This window comes from Scaptodrosophila lebanonensis, unplaced genomic scaffold, assembly GCF_003285725.1.
Source record: "Scaptodrosophila lebanonensis strain 11010-0011.00,11010-0021.00 unplaced genomic scaffold, SlebRS2 tig00001412-arrow-pilon, whole genome shotgun sequence".
Classification (NCBI taxonomy): domain Eukaryota; kingdom Metazoa; phylum Arthropoda; class Insecta; order Diptera; family Drosophilidae; genus Scaptodrosophila; species Scaptodrosophila lebanonensis.
Window position 1 is genome coordinate 4,939,674 of NW_022060739.1, and position 26,301 is coordinate 4,965,974.

The following is a 26,301-nucleotide window of genomic DNA, read 5'->3' on the forward strand; positions in this document are numbered from 1 at the left end:
CAATGGCAAGAAATAAAATTGCTTTACAGCCATAATAGAATTATAGTGGCCACTACGAACCGCGTCTCATTGCTGCCACTGCTTTCTGCTCTGCTCTGCTGCTGCTGCTGCTGCTTCTGCCGCAGCATAAGCTTGATGAGCACACAAATACACACACACACACACACACACATATATATATATATACAATCGCATGCACGCTAGCTAAAAGCAAGGCGAAATAAAATAGCGGCAAGGACACGGATTTGCTGGCGGCCATGGCAATGCGGCAACGGCAACAGCAACGCTTCATTTGAAGCTCAGCACCGCACATTTCACAGCCAAGCAGACAGTGATGTATAGTGTATATATGTATGTATGTACATACATATTCATTTAATATGTATGTATGTATGTGCGTGCTGTGCTGTTCTGTGAGTGCGTGCGTGCACGAAAAATGTAACAGCGATTTGCGAAACGTGACAACATAAAAAAATTCTTCACGCCAGGCTACAAAATGCTTGGCGCAAAAAGGATTAGTCGTGAGCATATACAAACACTGCAGCCCGCTCAAATAGGTATTAGTGGATAATAATTATATGGGTAGGATTATAATAACAATAAATTAATGTACTTAAATTACGAGTGCTGTTGATTTAACTGTTAAAGCAAATGCTTCAAAATTAAAGCATACTCGTATGCGTTGTAAAGCTCATCAAGGGATGCTCAGTGTAATGCTAAAGAGTCCTTTGACAATTGCATTTTCTGATAGCATGAATATTTATATAGAAATTTGGCAAACATAGAACTAAGAGGGTTCTGTTTGTTTCCTTCCATAAGCAAACATAAATCTGTTATTATTATGACTAACCTTTTTAAAGCAAAAATAGTGCACTTAATATAGCAGTTAATACCTTTAATTAATATTTCTCAACTGGTCTGTTAGTGCAATGGACTGCAAAAAATTATTATTTTGTTATTTTTAAACGAAAATATCATTCACTTATAGTAACTATGAGAAAGCGGGGTCTTAACAGATATCCTTTTTTAAAGATTATCTATCTTTTTTCATTTTTTTGTAATTGTTAGAAAGCACTTCAGTTTCTTGCCTGTAGTGCTAGTTTAGTTCACGGAAGTTGCTAAATCGAATCCGTAAAGCAGTTAACTAATAACACTTATAAATAACAGGAATTAACAAAATATTACTACCACTTTAGTAATTAAATGGTGACAGAGTTGGGCATTTATTTGCATTGCCCGTCTTATTGACAATCCCTCATTTAAAAGCCAGTTTAATTTTTGAGCTCTTCAGCATTTAACAATAAATTACATTTTTGTAGAGGTTAAATATTACATTTTGCCTCTTTGACTCAATATTTATATCAGCACTAATTTACTCAGAAAAGCAATCACTTTAAGTGGCTCCCATTAGCTAAGCCTTCAAATTGTCTGTCTTTCTTCAATGATACTTTGTTTTCGACTACAGTAGTTGAGAAATTTCTTGCATTCTAAGTGCTATTAATGCCTATGTTAAAAAATAACGTACAATTTATATTCATTAACGCACAACTGTAAGCTTAGAAAGCCTTTATTATATTATTCAATTATTTGGACAGCATTTAAACAAATTTTTGTTCTTCGTAAACTCTTATTTAATAATCGAATGTGAATCAAAACAATTTAGAATGTCCAAAAAACTACCTCGATTCGCTAAAAAATTAGAAACATACTTTTGTAATTCATAAAGGCCTTTCTTAATTGCTAATTTGTATTGACTTATTGCCAGCTACATACCAAATTTTCACAATTTTTGTTTTATGGTAAATCTAAAGCGTCGAACTAAAGAAAATTGCAAACAAACTATAGCTATACTTATTAAGCCCGTAGGTGGGAATAAATTAAATTCGATGATTACGAATTTTTAATTTGAATACAATAAACCAAACAGTTTTTCATATTTTTAAAGAGAATTCCAAATTGTAAATATATATTTCACTTTTAAATGTTTGGCATCTTGCAACAGTTGTTATTATAACTAATAATCCTCATTAACTCTATAAGTTTGTGTGTAAGTGTAATTTCAGCGATGAAAATTCTACTTATCAATTTACTATCATTGTCAAAAATTTATAAGTAGGCCAGACAATGCACTATTTGTTATTTTCATTATCATTTCGCCCTAAGCAAACATTTTCTACACAAAGTCGCCGTGCTGTTCGAATATATGTACACACAACGTATGCGTAATGATGCAGCAAACAATCTATTAGAGCCAACAGAGACACCAAAATAAATGAATGCAATGCAAGTATGGTCTGCTAGTGCTTCCTGCTACCTGCTGCCCCGACTTTTGCCTGCTCATTATGGTAAATGGCTAGTAGATAAGCGCACAGGTTAAAGTGCTCAAAACTTTGGCATACTGACAGGCGAGCTGGCGAGCAGGCGAGCTGGCGTGGAGGAATGACGGTTGCTAAGTAACTAATTATCTTTACGCTGGCAATGAACGAAAATTAGCAGCAAGAGCTTACGGGAAATGTTGACCAAGCGGCATCCAAGTGGCCGGACAGACTTCGTTAATAGCGTCTGGGACATGGTCACATTACTTTAAATGTCAATTTGCAACGACTAATTAATGGCGTCAATTTGAACTTGGCAGCATCTAGAAAATGCTAGAGAAGTTGACTTCAAGATTTATGCGCCACTGCCGCATAAAAGTAAAACCCAGTGGTGTACATAAAATCCTGAAAGTAACATTAAATGCACACACGAAGACAGAAACTGCTCAGCGTGCAGAGAGCAAATGAAAGGCTTAACTAGACTTTGCCATAAACTCACACACACACATGTACATGCACATAACCACAACCGCGCCATTATGCTGGCAAACCTCAATTACAAAAGCAAATCTTCGTCATGTGCAACTGAAATCAGGCAATCAAGCTAACAGGATTTGTTACCTACACAATATTTACATAATAAATATGTCAAAGATTTCACAGTGGTGATTACAATGGGGAAAAAGGGCAGACGAAAGGCAACAAGGCGCACGAGCTCAGATCAATTTCCATTTGTATTTTCCTTTCGGTTTTTTTTCTGCATTCTTGCGCCTGTCACAGACCCTCGCCAGAGAAATGTCACTGAGATGGAAGACAGGAGACGGCAACCAACAACCACACAGCATGGCGCATAAGTGTGATAAGTGTGACAGAGCACAAAAAAAAAAAAACAAAGGCCACAATGGATGAAAAAAAAACAGCTAAAACATGCAACAATAACAATAGCAATAGCTAGCAAATAACAAAAAATTGTGGGACAACCTTTTGCATACATTTGAGTGGCTTCACTCGCCAGGGCGTATACGTAATCTGATGCATAGAAACCACCACCACCAATGATCTCAATACGAGTATGTAAATGAGTTTTGGGGCGAACAGGGTTTGCTTTGAAAAATTTCAGCGCCCATCCTCAGTAGACATTGAATGTAAGCTCAATAGAAACAGATTGTTTAAAACACTTATTTTCAAAAGCAAGCAACAACACAAAGTTGTCACAAACATACATAAAAATACTATTTTATTTTCATAGGTCAAGAATTTTGTGCTTGCAATTACATACGGATTTCGTATAGAATTCAATAATCTAAGACCAATAGAGAAAACTAGTCAGGTAAGTAAAGGGTAGCAAACGGGTGGATGAAGAAATTTGTGGTTGAGTCGGCAAAATTGAGGCATAGATGGCACTACATGCTCGTAGGTTATGAGGAAAATAACAGAGTAAGAAACTAAACAGTTATCAGAAAATGAAAAGATCCGCCATTGTTGCAGTCGATTAATCTATACTTTCACAGAGTTATAAAGAAAACTTTTACGCTTCATTAGGCCTACAGGAAAAAATTATGTCGTGCTTACAATCTTCAAATTCTTAGTTCGTGCATTGCTTGCCTAGAATCAATATTAAAATACCTAGTAAAGCCATTTTAGATCATGATCCCAGCAGTAAGATTGGAAAATAATTTTCCTGTTTTTCCCAGCTTTAGTTTATGGTCAAAGGAGCAAAGAATTTGCGGATAAATTGGTTATGTTTTGATTTCAATTCTAATGGAATCATAAAGCCGTTTAAAACCCGTAAGGACAGTAAACATTGAAGCTACAGTAACATTAGAGAGAAATTGTTTTAAATCATTGCATGGCTGTAGAAAATGAAGAAAGGGGTTATCTGTTTACAATAAAGATTAATTCAACTTCATTCAATTTTATTCTTTAAATTTAAAACAATTTCGTTATTTCTTAAAGGTTAAAAGGTTACACAATTTAAAGAAATTTCTCTTTCCATTTAATTAAAAAGCTTTTATTTCAGTCTCAAGCTTAAGAGAAATATTTACTACAATAATTTAGTTTGTAAACTAACAACTTAACGTGAAGAAAATGTAAGAGTTTGCCTCACAAATCAATATGAATGCACAACTCAACATCTTTGTTAAGCAATTGAAATTCTTGGAAATAACAACACATGGGAAAACAGTTCAATTTCTTCTAAGCCAGTATGTATTGTAACAATTTAATTCTAGAATTACTAGTCTTTTATAAAAAGCGTTTTCCATTTTCTCATAAGTTGCTTGTTTCTCTTATTATATTTCATTACTGAAGGCCATCATTTTGTATTAATTTGTATTTATTTCTAAATTTTTCTTTTTACTATAGCATGTCTGTAATGAAAAGCGATTTCCACTGTAAATACATAGCCTGAAATAGTACTTGTTATCCTTATTATATGTCAGTGTTTTCATTGCATATGTTTCGGCTTTGTGTGCTATTTATTTCTTGATGCACAACAATCCTTTCTCGCACAGCAAGCGTGTAATGAAAGGTACTTAACTCCCACAACAGAAATGTTGTCAACATTCATGTATAAGCTCATTTCTCAAATTGAAAGCTCGCCTTGTGGCCTAACCACATATCCCTATCTTATGGATGTCAGTTCATATAACCCTTGATAGAAGCCCCTCCACATAATGACGATGCATAGAGAATAGAAGTGCATGAGAGGGAGAGAGGGAGCCAGCTAACGCTGTTGCGGGTACTCGTGTACATTTGACAGGCCACAAATCCTTCATATGCTCCCGCACATAAAAATGTAGTTATTCAATTAAAATCCGTGCTCGGTGCGCAAAGCTCATGGCACGTGGCCCACAATCAAGCGACTCTCTGGCACAAATACAAATGCCAAGGAGATTGTGCACGCTTTGTGCAAGAAGAAAAATTATATGGGAAAGCGCAGGTGAGTGAGCAAAAGTGTACATTGGGGATTAATTCGCGCACAGGACTCGCTGCTGCTGCTGCTGCTGCTGCTGCTGCTGCTGCAGCATAAGCTGCGACTTTGCAACGGACCGATTTTACGGGCTCTGCCCCTGCCCGTTTGACCTTCTGCCCATCGTACGCCTCATTCATTTTCGGCTTTTGTTGTTTGATGCTGCTGCGCATATCCTTTAGGTGGAGCAGAGGATGGGGATTGCCTTTGTTTTTCTGCTGTGCTGTTGGCCTTTCTCTGCCAGATAAATATAACGTATTTGTTTTTTGCTTTTTTGTGCCGAACATGCGGCATTGTTATTTTTTGTTAGCCAACAGCGTCATGCATCTTTGGCCCATCTAACTGAATTATTCAATGGTCGGCTCTTGAAAATTGGTTGGGAATTTCGTGATTTCTGGCTTGCAAAAAAAGGTGACGGCCAGGTTATGATAATTTGGAGCCGACTTCCTCAGACAACAGGCAACAGTTTCTCTAAACTCAAGAGCTTAGAGGTCACGTGTCGTTGTAAGGATTTACGCTCTATTAGCTAGAATGAACTAAGGAAATAAGGTTGTTGGCTAAGTTGTCACAAAAACTTTTTCACTTTTGTCTAGTGTTTTATTTTATTTTTGGCATTGGAAATAAAAAAACTTCCAATTGCAAGTTGTTGCCAAGTTTTGCGAAACTCTCTTATTTATGCCTTGCAAAACTTCAGTGTATTTGAAAGGCAATTCAAAACCAGCCACTCACTCTGCTCTTTCAAGAGCAACAGAAATGGCAACGCAATTTGTTGCAAATAAATTTAGAATTTAGCTTCATGTAAACCGCTCTCAGACCGCTCTCAAGTTTTCATATTGCGTTGCTGCCATTCATGATACTGCTGACGACTATGCGTGTTTGTGAAGTTTTGCAAATTGCAAACACGCACACACACACACTCCCACTCGCTCCCACACACACACACACTCCCACACTTTAATGTTATGGTATATGTGTAAGCAGTGGACAATGATAGATTAGCCAGCGCCATGCTGGATGCTTTCCATTTCCTGCGGAGCAGTTGAACGCAAAACTTCAATTCCTGCAACTGCCAACATTTCTTACAACAAAATTAAACTGTAATTGAAAAAGTCAATTAAAAAGTTTCGCATTTTGCGCACAATGAGCTAACGAGAATGGACAGGACAAGTGGGTAGTGGCAAGTGGCAAGTGAAAAGTGGCAGGGCGAGTCGAATAGTGGAAAGCGAGAAATATATAACGCTTATAGCCAGCTATTCATTCAACCAATGCCTTTTGTCTTTTTTGGCCATTTCGGACTGAAATACTCATCAATGTTTGCTGTTCCTCCGCTGCTTTTGTTGTTGTTGTTGTTGCTGTTCGTGCTGCTGCACAAGTTGACGCCTGCGGCCAAGTTGCAAAAAGTTTACGCTTCACGCTATGTTCCAACCATCAATTAACGTAGAGTTGTACGCTTTTCACTTACAATCGACAGGACGGCACCGCCCTAAGCACCGCTCAAATAAACAAACCACATCGAAATATTTCATTAAAATACGTTTTTACACTTACAGTTCAGTTTATTTCAAAAAAAAAAACTGCATTAATTTATTGATTGATGGAAACGAATGTGTTGCAAGTGCAAAACAAAGTTAATGTTGCCACAGGCAACACTAATAAAAACCGACAGCTGCAAATATTTAATTTAGTTGAAAAGCATTTAATATTAAATGAGGAAATTAAATGTTTGACTCACCATGTCTAACCTTTTAGAAAAAAGGAACAGCTAAATTTCTTTTGATATAAGGGATGGAATCAGTCTTACTTTCTCATTCGGGAAACATTGGGTATTTCCAAAAATTAGTAGAGTATTTAAACATTTTAGGAAAAAGCAACAGTAAAATTTCTTCCAATATAAGTAATTGAAAGAGTCTTACTTTCTCATTCAGGCAACATTTGGTATTTCAAAAAATTAATATGGAGTTTTTAAAGTGAGAACCAAACAGTTCCCTTAAAAAACTAGTTCGGAAAGCACAGTTTAAAAAAGGAAGTTTTAAAATGTTATCTAGAAAAATATAATTCGTCAAAAAAAAAAATATTAAAGTGAGCAAGGCTTCCCTAAAAACTTCCGAAAAATAGCGACCCGGTGCTGCAACTTAAGGTAGTATTGGTTTAAATAAATTGATCGCAACTAAATGTGCCTGGGACTAAAAAAAAAAGAATTTAAATATAGAATAACATATAAGTAGAATAACAGATAACTGCTCCACTGATGTTGCCCAGAAATTGAAATAGAAATAGAAGAGTCTACATACCAAGTTGAAACTGTGTGGACTCGGCTGTTTTATTTTCTTTTTAGGAACGAAGAGGCTTTCTTCTGCCACTTACAAGCCCACTCTTCTTACTTGGTAAAAGATAAGATAACATTCATATTTTTCTATGTTAGATTTATTTTTTACCGCTTGACAGAAACAGGTTACTATATTTGGAAACGAGATGAAAAGTAAAATAAGTACATGGAATGGTCACATGTTGTCGAATTTTGTGTAGATTAACAATAATAGATTAATATAGCCACAAGTATTATTTTATTCTAATAACTGCTTAATTAGACGTCACAAAAAATCGAAGCTTTCTCTCCTGCTTTACAGATGAAAAAGGTGATGAAATGCCTTCTGTCCATACCACAAAAATTCTTCAGATTACTGAGGTTTGATCTTTAGCTCCTCATATTCTAGATGTAGACGATATGTAGATGTTTATATTGTTGACCTCTTCTATATTACTCTTCACAGCATGGACCGTTCAAAGACCAGAACTCTGGAAATTGATTTGTCCGTTTTTGAAGCCATGTTCGAACAAGCGACTTATTCCAAGGAACAGACACCTCTGACGCTCGCCACGAATATTTCCAATTTGGAAGATTTGCAGTTATGCTGTCGCTGTTGTGGTCGTATTGATGACAACACATTCGTCGATTTGGACGAGGAGCAGAATTTTGATTTTGATCCATCGATAAACAACTACCGCAGTTTATTTCAGCGCACTTCGCTGCAATTTGTAAGTAGAGTTTGGAGAACAATTAATACCATAACATCACTCCACATTTCCTTTAATGCTTTCAGCAATTTCACACTATGCCTAATTTACCGACGCGTATCTGTGCGCGTTGCTGCTACAAAATTAAAATCTTCTATTGCCTGACGCGTCAGTTCGTGCTTAATCAGAACTCAATGCGCGCCACCATCACAGAATGGTATCGCAATAATCACTGGATTGAGCCTCCAGAACAGGCAACTGATTTGAAACGTGTTAATGAGGAACTGGCCGCTGCAGATCCTGAACTGTTGCCGCCACCTCCACTCCCACAAACGGCTACCAAGAATGGAGTAGTTGTAGGCTGTAAGGAGCGGGTAGCCTCTTGTTTGGTGCAGCCAATGCCTCAAGAGATGCCAAAGAAAATAGAGCAGGCGTCTAAGCAAACCAATAAGAATGCCAGCGGTGCAAATAAAATTGCTAGAATCAACGCACTGGCTAAGCTAAAGTCGCCTCCGTTCATTTGTCACTCATGTGGCTGGGTTAGTTAATTTTCTTACTCAAAATCAATTCATTTTATCCATGCTTATATCTGTTTAAATGTTTCTCTTTAGCTAACTAATCTTTGCTTTTAGCCTTAGTTTCCGCTAATATCCGTTAACGATTGGTTACTTTTCTGTATACAATTCAATTTTATATCATCCATAACGATAAAAACCGATCTAGATATGTCCGCTTCTCTATTTCCGTATTTCTTTCTCTACATTTCAATTAACTATTTTCCCTCACTCTTTATTGACATCACGCCACTCTCTACAATATATTTCCCTCTAGGAATGGGCTACTCGCGCCGACTTGATCGCGCATTGTGGAGTTCGCACTTGTTGTCGCTCTCCATCCCAACAGTCTGGTTCGCTGGCATCTGGGCGCAATCCGGCACAGGTTTCGCAATCTGCACGTGCCAAGTCCTTGCATGGAAGCAATCTGCAAGTTGCCAGAACTCAAAGGCAGCCAGCCACGGCTCGTGAGGTTAGAGGTCGTCAGCAAGATTGTAACGCTGCTGCCAAAAAGCTTTTTATAGTACCAACACGACAAGGCACGTCATCTGCGCCACTTCCAACCTATCCACGAAGAGTGGCATCTGCACTGTCCATACCAGCACGGGCCACGTGCCACACTGCTGCTCAAACGCGTCGCGAACGCACAACACGTTTTCCAGTCGCTGAGCCTGATCCATCAATGCCAGATGTCGAATCCGGCGCAAAAAATGAGTGCATTGTGCCACCTAGAATTGCATCGGATGGATGTGAACCTACAAGTTTGCAGGCTACAGGACAAGGCGCAGGACCAGCAACAACCAACCCAGTGCCACCCTCACGCGCTCAATTGCAGCGCCAACAGAACGCCCGATGTCGTCAATGGCGTTGAAAAGAAACAATTTACCCTTCTCAACGCATTTTGTTTCGTTTTCATTTCATTCGAATTGTTTTAATAGCTTCTAAATTTTGGTAATAATTCAGTCAATTAGAGAATTGAAACAACAATGATCAAAATTATTACACAGAAAATTTCCATATGTGCATCATTTGTAGCTTTTAACAATGAATCTTAACCCATTCTATGAAGCTCACATAACACTCACACAAACAATGTTACATTGGGAAATGTAGAATATAGTTAATTCAATTTTTGATATTTTGTTTTATTTTTAATTGACACGTCGCAACTTAGATACGCTTTCAAATCATATACAGGGGTACAAGTATTATCGCTTGTTGACAAAGCTTTCACATTTTCTTAATATTTTTCAAAAGATTTAGGTTTATTATAAATCCCAAGACTTACTTAGCTAAAAACATATGTACAATTTATATTTATATTATAACAGTAATATTTTGAATGGATGAAGAAAGTTTTTAAAATTATTATATGTTTTTCATATCAATCAGTAAACTATTTCAAATCTGTGAATCGGTTTGAAATTGTGTGAGCTATGATCTGAAATTCGATCAGTTCCCAGTCGAGAACTGATGAGATATTGGCTCATACCGAGCTCAAAAACAACTTAACTGTGTTGTTTTTGATGTTATGAGTCGAAAAATAGATATATAGTCTATTAATTTACATTCGTAAAAAACAAACGCCAATTGTGTGGGTATTGATTACAATAAATATATTTAAACATAATTATTAAACAGATAATGACTTCAACGAATTAAAGGCGAGCAAATATTGGATAGTTTATATATATTATAAATCATTTTTTTAACTATCTCAAAACAAACTAATTTGAAAATACTTATAAAGCTGATAAATAAAAGCTAGAGCGGAAAGGCTTATCAAAAATAACTTAATTGAGTTGTTATTTATGTTATGATTTGAAAATGGCTTCGATATTTACACAAAATTTTTCTTAAATATTAATTTATAATCGTTAAAAAACAAGCGCCAATTGTGTCGACATTGATTGCAATAAATATATTTTAAAATAATTATTATACAATAAATATTATACAGATGATGATGTCATGGTTAATATATATTTATTATAAATAATTTATTTAACGATCTTAAAACAAACTATATTAAGAGTACTTATAAAGCTGATAAATACAAGCTAGAGATGAAAAGCTTATCAAATTTCAGTAAGTTAATTTATTTATTTATTAAAAAATTAAATAAATTTCGGTAAGTAATAACAAAGAATATTATCAATAAGTTGTGAGAAATTAACATTTCATTTCATATCTTCGCCTTATTTTTGAGAAAATCAAAACATTCCCAACTTGCAAGAGTATTACGTAAAATGCAACATGCATTTAAGTTGTTTTCAAAAAAAATGAATGCAAAAATCGATAAAAATTTAACAAACAAATAAAACAGTCTGACGAATTGCAGTCGAAATGGCAAAGGAAGGAGGCTTCCTGAAACTGGGCCTATTCATATAACGTCAGTCAAAAAATGCCAAACAAATTGATTGGAACCGAACACGAAACGTTAACAAAAAACCATTCATATGATTGATTGATTGACTGACTGACTGAACGACCAACCGGCAGACCTGTATAAATGATTGCATGAATGACTGACTGACTGCATGACTGACTGCGTGCCTTTACGCGAGCTCCGCGGACGCAATTTCAGGATTGCGCTTTGATTTCATGTTTGAACTGCTCGCTGTTGATGTTTGTATGTGCGTGTGTACGTGAGTGTGTGTGTGTGTATCTGTGTTATTTGTGTTATTTGTGTGCACCTACGAGATGCATTATAATACTGCCACTTCTCGTAGCAAATTTGATTTTAAAATCATTGCTGTGCCATTTTAATAAATGCAATTACATAAATTTTATCGCAATACCTGCGACAAAATACACGTACATTTTGCATTACGTAGAATATTTGCTCTACAAGTATGGCCAGGTATGGCCGGCCGTTGGCAACAAAACCATTTCTGTTGCCGCTCAATGCTGCTGCTATTGCAAATAAAGCTACAATGCAGTCAGTTTACACACACACTCACACACACACACACACACACACTATACACACAATAGCTGGCAACGTGTTTATTCACTGCATTTCCTGTTGATATTCAACAAATGCCTGGGCGCCACATTCGAAGCAGTCAAACGCTTCAATACAATTCGAACTCAGACACCGCCACCCCTCTCCCCTCACCGCCCTCCTTGGTACTCTTCCCGTTCTAACTGTGCATGTTGAGCGCACTGAGGAAACAGGAAGCGCATTTGCAGTGTTGCCTGACAGCAACGACGACGTCAGCGCCTGAAGTTGTGCATTGATTTTTGTCACTTATTGTTTGCAATTGATATGAGCACCGCCCCCTCCCACTCCCCCTCCTCCACCAGCATCGTTTATCTATTCAATGACTTTTCTCTCATTTGCCTATTTTAGTGGTCGCTTCATTTCATATTTTTAGTGTTTAAATTTTACTTAAATTTTCGTGTTTAAAACATGTAAATGAAGCAACCAAATAATTGAATCAACTTTCATTTTGCTTTTCTGCCTTGGTCCTTTTATTCGATGTAGTGCTTTTGTTAGTAAGCATAACAATTTCTTTAAAATATCCCATAAAAGAGCTGCAAATAATTGCCAAAACTACATTTAAAATATATATTATTTATCAAAGTAACAAAAGGGCAGCTGAGTCTTCACACGTCAGTGGATAATTAAAATGTAGTCATGAAATACATTGCAGTTTGATGAAATCATTCTGAACATGTATGTTTAATAAAGGATCCATTTTGTTGGATACATATACATATCTCCAAGACTGGGCCAAAGCAGGAACGGCGGTAGAAACACCTAGTCGTGCCATATTCTACGCTCTTCAAGAATAAGAAGAAAAAGCGGACTTTATGCATTAAAATTGATATAAAGGCTTGCGTCAATGCGCTCCTTTGTGACTTAAATGAAGCATTCGTTTTTTTTTGTATTAAAATATGAAATAGTGTGTATTGAACGCTTCTGAATCTACAATTATTTACTTTTACAAAGTGTTTGAACTGTGAACAGAATCCCTTTTTTACATAGTTGGTAAATAAGTACGTTTTTAAATCAACATATATTTTTTCATTCCAGTTAGGTTTTTAAATGAACTCGTTTTTTCTTCATACTCAGCCTGCTTATGCTACATTATGGGTTGGACCTCTCACAATTATTGCTGCCTCTTGCAGTCACTTTTTTGAACAAACTCTTATGCATTCTCTTTCTTAAATATCCTGTAAATTTGCAGTCTCATACTTAGCGATCTTATGTTGACTCTTTCTCTCAATATTACTCAAGTTATATAGTTACTGATTTTACATAGGTTCTTGCCAGCTAGCCGCCTATCTCCGCAACAATACTTGTACATATTGTCACTGCAGCTTAGTTTTATTAAAGCTACTAATCTGACTTCCTGTGGTGTCTTATTATTAGCTTTTATATGAATAATAAAATTTAAAGGTTTATAGTTTTTCTTTTGCAATTACAAGCAAACGGAATATTTTATTATACGCCTATTTTATACCTTTCCTTATCATGAATAGAAATATTCATATGTATGGTTTTTCAGTTACGATTTACCAATTATGTTAATTAGCTGGAACGAACAAACTATGTTTGCAAACAAATAAATGATGAATACTAGGGTCAGCGTTGGGCATTAACGTGCCACAGCAACTATGAACTGGGGAACAAGAAAATAAAAAAATAAAAATACTTCTCCGCATTCACGTTTTGCGGTTTTGTATGCTTCGCAAACAAACAATTGAATTGCGCGCAGTTCCCCATCCCCTCACACTCTCTTCACTTTTACATTTTCATTGTATTTTTAATTCCTTTCAACTGCATTTTTATACTCTGTACATGAAATGTACAAGAGTATATTAGGTTTGCGGGAGCTGAAAAATGTAACAGGCAGAAGGAGGCGTGGCAGACCCCACAAAGTATATATATTCTTGATCAGCATGACGAGACGAGTCGATCTAGCCCTGTCTGTCTGTCTGTCCGTCTGTCCGTCTGTCCGTCTGTCCGTCTGTCCGTCTGTCCGTCCGTATGAACACCTGGATCTCAGAGACTATAAGAGATAGAGACACCAAATTTTGCACGAAGATGCGTTATGTGTGTATTCTATACGAGTTTGTTTTATTTTTTTGATTTTCCCCCCCACTTCCCCCCTATGGGGGTTTTCCCGATTTTCCATTCGTATAATCGCCTATATCTCGGAGACTATAAGACCTAGGAACACCAAATTTTAGTCCCAGATGCCTTATGTGAATACGCAGAAAATGTATATTTTGGAATTCCCCTCCCTCCCCCCTCTACCCCGCAAATCGTAACTCCCGTAATTCTTGGAATTTCGAACTAAAATTTTGGAAATACCCCCAGTTAGTTATTATGTGTCCGTATGCCAAATTTCATTATGATAGACCGATTTAACAAGAAGTTATAGCCATAAATATATTTGCTGATGCAGCGCTGCTGCAGCGCTGCTCAAGCGCTGCCCGCGGCTGTTGTTGATGTTGCTGTTTGGTTGACTGCGAAAATGCTTACACAGACACGAATTGATGCGCATAGGCATACATACACTCACACAGACGCAATTGCTATGTAAATGTGCAATTATACACCCTTTACGTGAGTTCGAATACCGAGAGAGGTAAAATCGATCAAATTTTATTTTTTTTTTTTCTTAATTTTTTTTATTTTCTATAATTATTGTAAACATATGTACAGAGTATTTCAAAGTCGGGACACCCGACTTTAGCTTTTTTACTTGTTTTACATTCCTTTTCAGTTTATTTTTTATTATATATATATGCGAGAGAGTATTATAGTTTTAAGCTGCAGCACCTTATGCCGTTTTGTTGTTCTTGTGCATGTACATACTTACAAATAAACGAACATATATTGCAGATGGTTTTGGTAAAAAAGCAACAACCACAATTGTATCAGCAACTGAAAGTGCGTCAACACTGAACGCCATAAACTGTCGCAGTCACAACAATTGCACAAGTTTTGGTTTGTTTCTATATATGTATATACCTATAAATATATATATTTATGCGTTTGTAAGAGGCGCTGGCCGAAGCACAACGATACAAAATAAAAATAAAAACTAAAAATGTTTTATGCATGAACAAACCACAACAAAGCGCATAAATGTCATTTCCTTTTGACTAAAAGGATACTTTGAAATTGAAATTGTGGTATTTTACACACACACATTGACACAGTTGCATATATACAAGTGCATATATATATGTATATATATTGCAAACACACTCAGCTGCCTATCAGCTCCTGCCATGTGAAAGCTTTTGTTGCATTCAATGGTCGAGTGTCGATTGGCAAGCCTCAAAGCCCTCGCTATTACCGCTTGACTGCCATACACATGCATAGTGCACAAACACATATACACACATAGTACACACACATGCACACTTGCATATACAAGCACTCACATAAGTGCTCAACAACTTTGCACAAATGTCTCAATAAAGCCATTGGCAATGGCATTGGCAATTGTATAGCAAATAGCATACTTTGCGGCTAATTACGCTCGCAAGCATCGCTGCACGGCAAGTGACAATGTGGACTGCCAACAACGACAGCAACAACAAAAGCAACAGTAACGAGCATTAGTCAGCAAAGTAGTTCATATAGTGGAAAAACTATATAATGGACGTGAAACATATGTAATAGATGTATGATAGATACATGATAGATAGATGATAGATATATAGATGGTAGATAGATGATAGATTGATGGTAGATAGATGATAGATAGATGATAGATAGATGATAGATAGATGATAGATAGATGATAGATAGATGATAGATAGATGACAGATAGATGATAGATAGATGATAGATAGATGATAGATAGATGATAGATAAATGATAGATAGATGATAGATAGATGATAGATAGATGATAGATAGATGATAGATAGATGATAGATAGATGATAGCTAGATGATAGATAGATGATAGATAGATGATAGATAGATCATAGATAGATGATAGATAGATGATAGATAGATGATAGATAGATGATAGATAGATGATAGATAAATAATAGATAGATGATAGATAGATAATAGATAGATGATAGATAGATAATAGATAGATGATAGATAGATGATAGATAGATGATAGATAGATGATAGATAGATGATAGCTAGATGATAGATAGACGATAGATAGATGATAGATAGATGATAGATAGATGATAGATAGATGATAGATAGATGATAGATAGATGATAGATAGATGATAGATAGATGATAGATAGATGATAGATAGATGATAGATAAATAATAGATAGATGATAGATAGATGATAGATAGATGACTGATAGATGATAGATAGATGATAGATAGATGATAGATAAATAATAGATAGATGATAGATAGATGATAGATAGATGATAGATAGATGATAGATAGATGATAGATAGATGATAGATAAATGATAGATAGATGATAGATAGATGATAGATAGATGATAGATAGATGATAGATAGATGATAGATAGATGATAGATAGATGATAGCTAGATGATAGATAGATGATAGATAGATGATAGATAGATCATAGATAGATGATAGATAGATGATAGATAGATGATAGATAGATGATAGATAGATGATAGATATAATAGATAGATGATAGATAGATGATAGATAGATAATAGATAGATGATAGATAGATAATAGATAGATGATAGATAGATGATAGATAGATGATAGATAGATGATAGATAGATGATAGCTAGATGATAGATAGACGATAGATAGATGATAGATACATGATAGATAGATGATAGATATATAGATGGTAGATAGATGATAGATTGATGGTAGATAGATGATAGATAGATGATAGATAGATGATAGATAGATGATAGATATATGATAGATAGATGATAGATAGATGATAGATAGATGATAGATAGATGATAGATAGATTATAGATAGATGATAGATAGATGATAGATAGATGATAGATAGATGATAGATAGATGATAGATAGATGATAGATAGATGATAGATAGATGATAGATAGATGATAGATAGATGATAGATAGATGATAGATAGATAGATGATAGATAGATGATAGATAGATGATAGATAGATGATAGATAGATGATAGATAGATGATAGATAGATGATAGATAGATGATAGATGATAGATAGATGATAGATAGATGATAGATAGATGATAGATAGATGATAGATAGATGATAGATAGATGATAGATAGATGATAGATAGATGATAGATAGATGATAGATAGATGATAGATAGATGATAGATAGATGATAGATAGATGATAGATAGATGATAGATAGATGATAGCTAGATGATAGATAGATGATAGATAGATGATAGATAGATGATAGATAGATGATAGATAGATGATAGATAGATGATAGATAGATGATAGATAAATAATAGATAGATGATAGATAGATGATAGATAGATGACTGATAGGTGATAGATATATGAAAGATATATTATAGATAGATGACGGATAGATGATAGATAGATGATAGATAGATGATAGATAGATGACTGATAGGTGATAGATAGATGATAGATAAATAATAGATAGATGATAGATAGATGACTGATAGGTGATAGATAGATTGTAGATATGTGATAGATATATGAAAGATATATTATAGATAGATGACGGATAGATGATAGATAGATGATAGATAGATGATAGATAGATGACTGATAGGTGATAGATAGATTGTAGATATGTGATAGATATATGAAAGATATATTATAGATAGATGACGGATAGATGATAGATAGATGATAGATAGATGATAGATAAATGATAGATAGATGATATAGGGCTAATATATATTATATTATTAGAATGATAGATAGCCATACAAGTATACATATTCTTGGTAAGTATAACATGACGAGTGGATATAGCCATGTTCGTCTGTCCGTCTAAATGAACGCAAATATCTCTGAAAAAATAAGAGCTAGAATAATCAAACTTAGTATCCAGGTACTCAAAATAGATAGCATTTTCAATTGGAAAACCCAAATAAATTATTCATACATATATCAAGTTAAAGTGGCCAATAACTGTTACATATATTTTTTGTACCATACTTTTACCAAAAAAGTATTTAGCTTGTTCTTTATAGCGACAATCAGTTGTAGTTGGCGTTTGCCATCAGCATTCAAAGCATCAGTTTTCTAGCTAGCTGCACACACAAATGCAGTGAAAGTTCGGGCAACTGCAATTTGTGCCAGCGTGTGTGGGCGCCTTGAAGTATGCTACCGACCATGCTGGCATTGCATTTATTGGCATTTTGGCATTGTTGCTGTCACTTGAAGCATAAATTATTGAAAAACTTTCTTTCTGCGCGTGCTGCTGGTGTGTGTGTGTGTATGAGTGAGTGAGTGTGTGATTGTAAACCCAAAACTATGCAGCAGTTTTGCAACCAAATTCTAGTCGGATTTACTATATAGTTGCGTCAACTCCTTATTGTATGTAGTTTCACTTTAGCTGAGTGCACACGGAATTTCCGGTCGGTACGCAGCTCTACTTACAAGCTTTGAAATATGCATGTCGTGCCCAGCAATTACACGGAGATTTTCATGAAAAGTGAAACCTGTACAGAGTGGGACATATGATTTAAAATTTTGTTCAATTCGAAACGTTTTTGTTAATTAAAACACGGAACAAATTTACTTGTTTATACAAATGTAAGTATTGTTTGTAGATGCAAGGTTTTCAAAAGCTGATGACTGCATTCCACTCAGCACAATAAAGCGCTAATTAAATGGTTCTTATAGTTTTGCTGAATTTAATTTGTTTAGTAAGAACATCTCAGAGGCAGTAAGTATTAAATATAGCCTAAATGTTGTAGCACTTAGGTTATTAATAATTGCTATAAGATTTACGAATACAATTTGTACTAAATAGGTTTCACTGTATATGCATCGCTGAGTGCAACTTTTATTGAGAAATTTACACATTTATATAGTATTGTTTGGTTGGACAAATTTGGCAAGCAGTGGGCGGTATTGGCAGGAGGAAGCATTTAAATTAGCTCAGCGCTAGCTCAGACGCACAAATCAAGAGAAAAGCGTCACCGCAGTTCTTACCAATGCCGGATGTGCCGCAGGCCGTGGACACACAAAAACTTTTCAGTGCGGCCGCCAAGCATTTCGAAAGTTTGTTTTATGTGCAGCCGCCGCTGCTGCCGCCATCACCCCCACCACCACCAGCTAGGACGAGGACGATAACGTTGACGATGTTGATGGCGTTGGTAATGGCGTTGACGACCAAGTTCAATTACGGTCAACAAATTGTTTCGCAATTTGAAAACACATTTTCATAGTTTTTCCGCTGGCAACCGAGCAAAAGTAGGTACTTGTAGGCAAATAACTTTTTCAATGCCCCTCCACTACCTACAGGCAACAAAACACTCCAACGTCCGCGTATTTATGATGCTCACACCGGCACGGCAGCACTCCGCACTCGCGCCACCAGTGCCAAAAACAACGAGCCACCGAGTCGACGATGATGAAGAAATTTAGCGCTTTGCCTGCCAAAGTAAAAGTTCCCAAAATGCCAACCGCAAAGTATGCAATGAAAAAAGCACGCACAAGATTTTAATCATGATTTGCGCATATTGCGTAAAATTGAATTTTCAAGTAACCAAAAAAGTTTCTGCGCGTCAAGCACTGCATATTGGCCCGCTCTTATACATACTTGTACATATGTATATGTAAGGGTGTGTGTGTCTTTAAGCTGTTTTATGTGTAATTGTGTGTGCGTTTGTGTGGGCTTGTGATCACAGTAAAAACTCTCTTAGTGAACGATGCTTTCCTTTTTAAGATTGCCCTTTTAAAAAAATAAATTATATATACCAGAGTCTGCGCAGAATTGATGCAATTCTTTTCCACTTCTAAATTCTTTTGGAGTAATTCGCGGCTAGCGCTTCTGCTTTACTGAAAGAAAGCTAGAGTGTTTAAGAATCAACAATAAGGTCAGCAGAAGCAAGGCGAAGCATTGCTTACAACCAAATCGATTTATTAATTAAGATTTGGTATAATAAAAAAAAAAGTAATAACTAAACCAACGAAAGAAAGTATTTATTATAGAGTTTATATAAAATATATTATACCCTTAAAAACTGACGAACTGTTTTATATTGTATACATATTAATAATACTTCTACGAATAATATAATCCAATATATAGCAAGCAGTAAAATACTTAACTTGTTAAGCCACATTAAGCAAGTTAAGGCATTCAAGTTATCTAATATGTAGATATAAGAAAGCAGAAACTTGGCAAAAACTTGACAAAAACTTTGCCTGCATGGCAATTGGCTTGATGAGATCAAATTTATTTATAACTTTTACGTCTTGTGACATATGTTTTACCAACTCCCATATCAGAAATGTAGCAATGCTCCATACACAAATATCTTGTATATTTTACTTAATTCAAGGCCTACAAATTTAAGTGGTCACTTATTGAATGAAGTCCCATCACCTCTTAATAACAAGACTAAACTCACTAAGTGTTTTTCTCCAACCAGCTTCTTAGCCTAACAAATAGATGAATAAAAATTGTTCACAATCCAGCCCAAAAAAAAATTTATCATTGCAGTGGTTTTGCGAATTCATTGACTGCCGTCCATTGTTTATATTTCAACAATTGTTTGCTGCCTCTTTCGATTACATTTGTGAGCTGCCAACATTTTTTATACAAATAATCGGCCCAGTTCTCGTTTTCAATTTCAGTCACAGTTGACGAAAAATCATAGAGTTGTTCTTGTTGTCAAATAATTTGCAATTCGGACAGTTGACGTAAAAATGATTTACAAGGACATTTTACAGACTTACATATATATATTTTAATATATATCAACAAGCAGTTGTCCTTAGACTGCCTGCTTTCCTCTCTTCAGCTCAATTGTTAACTGATATCAACACGTTTCAACATAATTTTAAATAATCGGAATTTACAGCGAAATTTCGTGGAAAGGAACTTGTTTTACTTTTTAATAAAAACTGTAGACAAATAAAAATTTATTGCTTTAATTTTTAATGATAATTAAAGAAAAAAATAGATTTCCTCTAATAAATAGAAAGCGAATTAATTTTCGAAAACAATATTTCTATACAGAATTGACTTCGTCTGAAACATTTGCTGTTCTAATTAGAAATCATCGTCTGTCTAACAATGATAGCAAAGAGTAATTAAGCAGCGCTTGAATTACATTTCTTCATTTTTCTGAGAATATAATTTGCAATGCCAACAAATGTCGTCACTTATTTATTTTGGTAATTGAGCTTTCACTGTACATTTATTTAAGCAAAGGGAACGAGTATGTATAGTATGACGGTTGGCTTATTTTATGAGTGTTGCAGCTGCAAGAACATTTGATGTGCTGCCACCAATTGTTTGTCAACTTTTTGCAGCTTATTAATTACGCAAACCATGGGCCATTTATTGCGCGAAAACAGACCGAGTGGCTGAGAGACTGAGAGGCGGGCGGACGGGCGGACGGGCGAGCACTTACACAATTAAATCCAGTTGTGTTACATAATAATCTCTCACTGTTGCCTGCTGCCACCACTTTGGCGACTGCCTCCTGTCGCCACCTCCCTCTTGGCCAACGCACACTACAATTTGCAGCAGCACTCGAGTGGCCTCTTTAATTTCATGTTGCCTTGCACGAACGCAGCTCAGAGCAGATATCCCCGACGTGCAATTGCCTGCGCACACATGCACGTTCATGTCTGCGGACTGTTTGTAAGTACATAGTCCTAGTAACTTGTAGCTGTTGTTCTTGTTCTTGTTATTGTTATGTAAGCATTTATTTTGTAGAGTGGTTTTAATTTCAATTTAAAATTCAATTTAAGATTTCAACTCAAGCTGGAAATGCAAATTAAAAGTGCGTCTAAGTCGTTAGAAATACGCTCGACTTTATTATCATTTGCGAGCATAACAAGAATAACAAGAAACATTTAAATAGCTTTATTTCTGAGCTGTCGCCCAAAAATTGCGAAAATTCAATTTGTGCTCGACCAAAATGCGCGCGCGTGTGCACAAATTTGCTTATTAAATATCTTGACTTTTATATTGTTTTTTGTCCGCCGTTCGTTGTCAAGCGGACAACCTTTATGGCACAAAAAAGTGTATAAAAAGTGAAGCAACAATTTTTAGGCTTGCCTCTTCCTCTCTTCCTTCCTCCGTTTTTTTTTGTAGGTTTTTTTTTGTTGTAACTGCAATGCATGCGAGGAATACTTGATTTTAGCAACGCAGCACAGAGCATACTTTTAATTTAATATTCATAAGTAGCAGTTAATGAAAAACACTTGCAGTCATTATGCCAGGACCCAGGACATTCCCTTTATACGAGTGTATGCCCACATTTATATATGTATGAATACATACTACAAGTATATATTGGGCAGAATACGACGCGCGCTCCTGTAATAAAATGTCAAATATGTTTGACGCAATTTAACCGCAACACAATCTCTTCAACGCCAAAATGCCACTCAACGACGCTTAAGGACACTTTGGGATATGGCCGTAGCAGCCATAGCAGCAGCGCCAAACAGTAAAGCCAGCAGTAGAGCCAGAAGCATCAGCATCATCAGCAGCAGCAGCAGCAACAGCAGAAGCAGCAGGAGCAGCAGGGGCAGCATCTTTAGTGCTGCCTCAGTCAATGTCATCGACGGCGACAGGTAAAATGGCACAGGGTTTCTGTTACGGCAGGCCAGAGGTTATGATAGTCAGTTTGTACTCGTGTATGGGAGTGTGTGTCGCTTATTGAGGCCTCATATGCTCGCATGTTCATTGTTGTTGCCGCCACACACGCGACTTTGGTCATGTTATTAGCATAAAATGTATACGTGTTTGGGGCGAATTCTTATTCCTATTTACATGGCCATATCAACCACAAAAAGGCAACGCGGTTACATTAATTTTAGTTAACTTTATATGCTCAGCCGGCAGCTGTAATGCGAAAGGCACTGATTTTTGTTAATATTTCTTAGTCTACTAAATAAAAGATAGAGACAGGTGCAGGGAACCATGCATTTTAACTCAACTATACTGCAAATAAAGGAAAGCAGGCTAAAATATAACAATTTAGTTAATGACAGCTCTTATTTACTCTTATTTAGTTAGAGCTTTGAAAATATTAGTAGCCTTTTCTTATTTTCAATAATAGAGCTGAACTAATTTACTTGATTGGCTAAGTAAAGGCCCATATAGGCTGCAAAAGAACATTTTCAAATAAAGAAAACTGCTAAAATATAAAACATTCTTTAATATTAGATGACAGTATTTTGCTTTCTTCATACATTCTATAATATTATTTATTATTATTTTAAGGGGATACTAAATTTTGGATTGTCACTGATAAAACATTTGGTAAGCAAAAAAATTTCGAGTTAACACAAACCAATATTTAATTTCCAATGTAATATAGGAATTAACGCCTCGACTTAAGAATTATGTTATGAAAAGAGGTTCAGTTACAAGGTCCTCAGTATTTTTCAGATAATATTACTGATCCTGAATGATGTGTATATTATTTGAAAAGCACGTGAGCTAGTGCTTAACAGCTTTAGTTGCTTTGGCGATTTCTACAGTTTTCAAAGCTTCTTCTCCTAGAGCCTCTCCTATACGTTAACCTACCATTAGTTGGCATTCGCTTCATTACAGCTATTATTTTAGAACTTGTGTGTCTTTGTAATCCCTTCACTTGCATAGCGTCCTGCAGTAAGGAGATTGTAATTTATTTTTTGGACTTTAAACTTTTTCTTTTGCCAAAGAGACCACAATTTTACGATACCCAGAAAACAATGAACCGACCTTGGTGATGCTTTAGATATCTGATGCCTCTCTGGAAGTCAGGTGGCTGTACAGAATTTATTAAAACTTTACAACGACTTATCAGTATTATTGACATGCTATTTTTATACCCTGTACCCAAAGGGTGATAGGGTATACTAGTTATAATAGTAAAGTTAAATCGCTTCAATTGTTTTTTATCTGCTTCATACAAGTATAACCATTTACACGTTTTCAATCTCAGCAATTGTGTGCGTCGTAAAAACGTAATAATCCGAAGTAACAAACTATGCCTGACTATGTATATTGTACTATTAAAGTTACACAACTTAGCAAACAATTTCCCACCGCAAACATTACAGGCTATTGATTTTTTTTCTGCAACAATTTTTCACCTACTAAACGATAAACGTCAATCTAAAGGGCAATGCACAAAACAAAAGAGAAATGCACGCCATTTGTTGTGCCAAGACTTGAGGGCGCATGTGTCTGTGTCTGTGTGTGTGTATGTGTGTGAGTGTGTGGGTGCCATTGCATGTTGGCCACACGAGACCTTGCCTTTGGTCTTACGCTCATCCAGGCAGGCAGGCAGCCAGGCAGGCAGGCAGTGAGCCAGCACGCCAGCAAAACAGTCAATAAAAGTCCACTTGAATTTCTGCTGACATCTCAATTATTTTTGCTCTTACGCTTTTCTTGTTATACCTCATACATGCATGCATACACGTATATGTATGTATGTGTACACACAAGTGCAGGTGTGTGTGTGTGTGTGTGTGTAAGGCAACAACACCATACGCCCAGTTGTGTGTGCAGTTCCAGCACCTGCAGAAGGTCAAACTTCACTTGACTTTGACAGCGAGACTTAAAATTTCATCTCCTTGATAATTAAAACTGCATATAGAAAGGAATATAAGTATTACGTCGTTCTGCACGGATTTGTCTTAAGTGGCAGCTTGGCTATGCAATTCAATTCGAATTAAATAAGAGCTGATGTGAAATGAATGTACATAAGTATATAAACACATTTGACAGATTTATGTGATGGTGCAGTGAAAACATTTAAGGCTAATGTGGAAATATTAAATCTATTTCAATTCATCAGAATTTATGTATCCTAAGGCTTACGTATCACAAATGAAATATTAAATTTTTTAGCTGTCGAAGTAAATTAAAAGAGCAAAAAACAAATACATTATTTTAAACCTATTCATGGGTTTTTGATTAAATTTTTCCCCCGCTTTTGTTACATATTAGAAAATTTCCGTTCACTCGTAAACTGTGAAAACAAACTTTATATATAATTAAGTTGATGAGAATTTATGTACTCTTTATTATAAACTAATTATAGATACACACCAATTTATGGGCCAATTTTTGTGAATAAATGAAATGAAATGAATTATTTCAAAACAAATATCTTCACATTTTCGAAAAAACAAACGATTTTTTTTACAAATCAAAGTGAAACTAAGTAAAGAGCAATATTTATTTATTTATGTAAGAAAAAACTACTTTTTGGCCTTTAGATGAATGAAGAGCAGAACGTATAATGCAAAAACAAAATGAAAATAAATGTCTTCCTTCATAGAACAACACAGAATTAATGACAAACATATATAATAGTAGAACTTATGTATAAGAGTTACAAATCCTTGTTCTATTTGATTTATTTATTGAAATCTACTATTAACTCTTATTTATCAGCTTTTCGAAGTAGTTTATAGTTTTTAAAAATGTCAATAACACGTCCTGCTTTTGCTTTCTGGGTTATTCATGCCCAGCTCTATTGAATGTGAAAAAAGTACTTTAATATTACTCCGCCCTCTTCATTTTGTGAAACGTTAAATGGTCTCAAATGCACAGCTTTAAATATTTAATTGCTTCTTGCGCTGCATTCTTAAATAATCTGAAATTGTTTGTGAGCATTGCTTATGCACCTATCGTACGGGTTTGGGTTGGGGGTCAAAGTGCAAAGCGTGTTAATTAATTAGCGCACATTTAACATGTGAGTGCATGCGTGTGTGAAGGACAAAGCTCTGCCATGCTTGTGCAAATTGAACCCAAGGGTGTGCAACATTTTAGTTTAATTGTAATTATAAATTTATGTGTGCGTATTATTTTGTTTTTTTCTTTTCTTTTCGTTTTGTTGTTTTGATTCACAAGGTTGCCATTTTCCAGTTTGTGTTCGGGCAGGTTAAGCGTTTAAGCTTTTTGTACACATTGTTGCAGTGCTGTCGATTTTCACGCTACGCAGATCAAAAAACTCAATTATTACGCATACGCAGTGATGGCCAACGAAACATTTTATTTAAACAACAACAACAAAGGGTGGCGACAAAAATGAGGGACAAATACAATACGAAAATAATATAAATAAAATGTAATGAGCGCTTAATTAAGCCTGTGAGGCGTGCATAAGCTCCTTGAGAGCTGCATTCCAGTACAGCAACAACAATAACAACAACAACAAGTAGAAGGGCAGCAATAACCCAAACATTAAGCAGGGTTTCTTTTTATGCGGCAAGTTTCCGTTTTCGTTTTGCCTCCCATTCAAAAAATACAAACCCATTTGACCAACTTAAGTTGATGATGGCCAAACGACACAAAGCAAAGCGGCAAATACGCGCTCTAAAGATGC

The 26,301-nt window shown here is 35.6% G+C and overlaps 1 protein-coding gene across 1 annotated transcript; it reads left to right on the plus strand.

Annotated features, from left to right (window-relative positions):
* Positions 1-3,548: 3,548 nt before the first annotated feature.
* Positions 3,549-9,989, plus strand: LOC115631845. The gene is made up of 4 exons (XM_030528688.1): positions 3,549-3,645; positions 8,058-8,322; positions 8,388-8,840; positions 9,133-9,989. The coding sequence occupies exons 2-4, from the start codon at positions 8,059-8,061 to the stop codon at positions 9,724-9,726; spliced, it is 1,311 nt and encodes a 436-aa protein (XP_030384548.1). The 5' UTR covers positions 3,549-3,645; position 8,058; the 3' UTR covers positions 9,727-9,989.
* Positions 9,990-26,301: the final 16,312 nt, after the last annotated feature.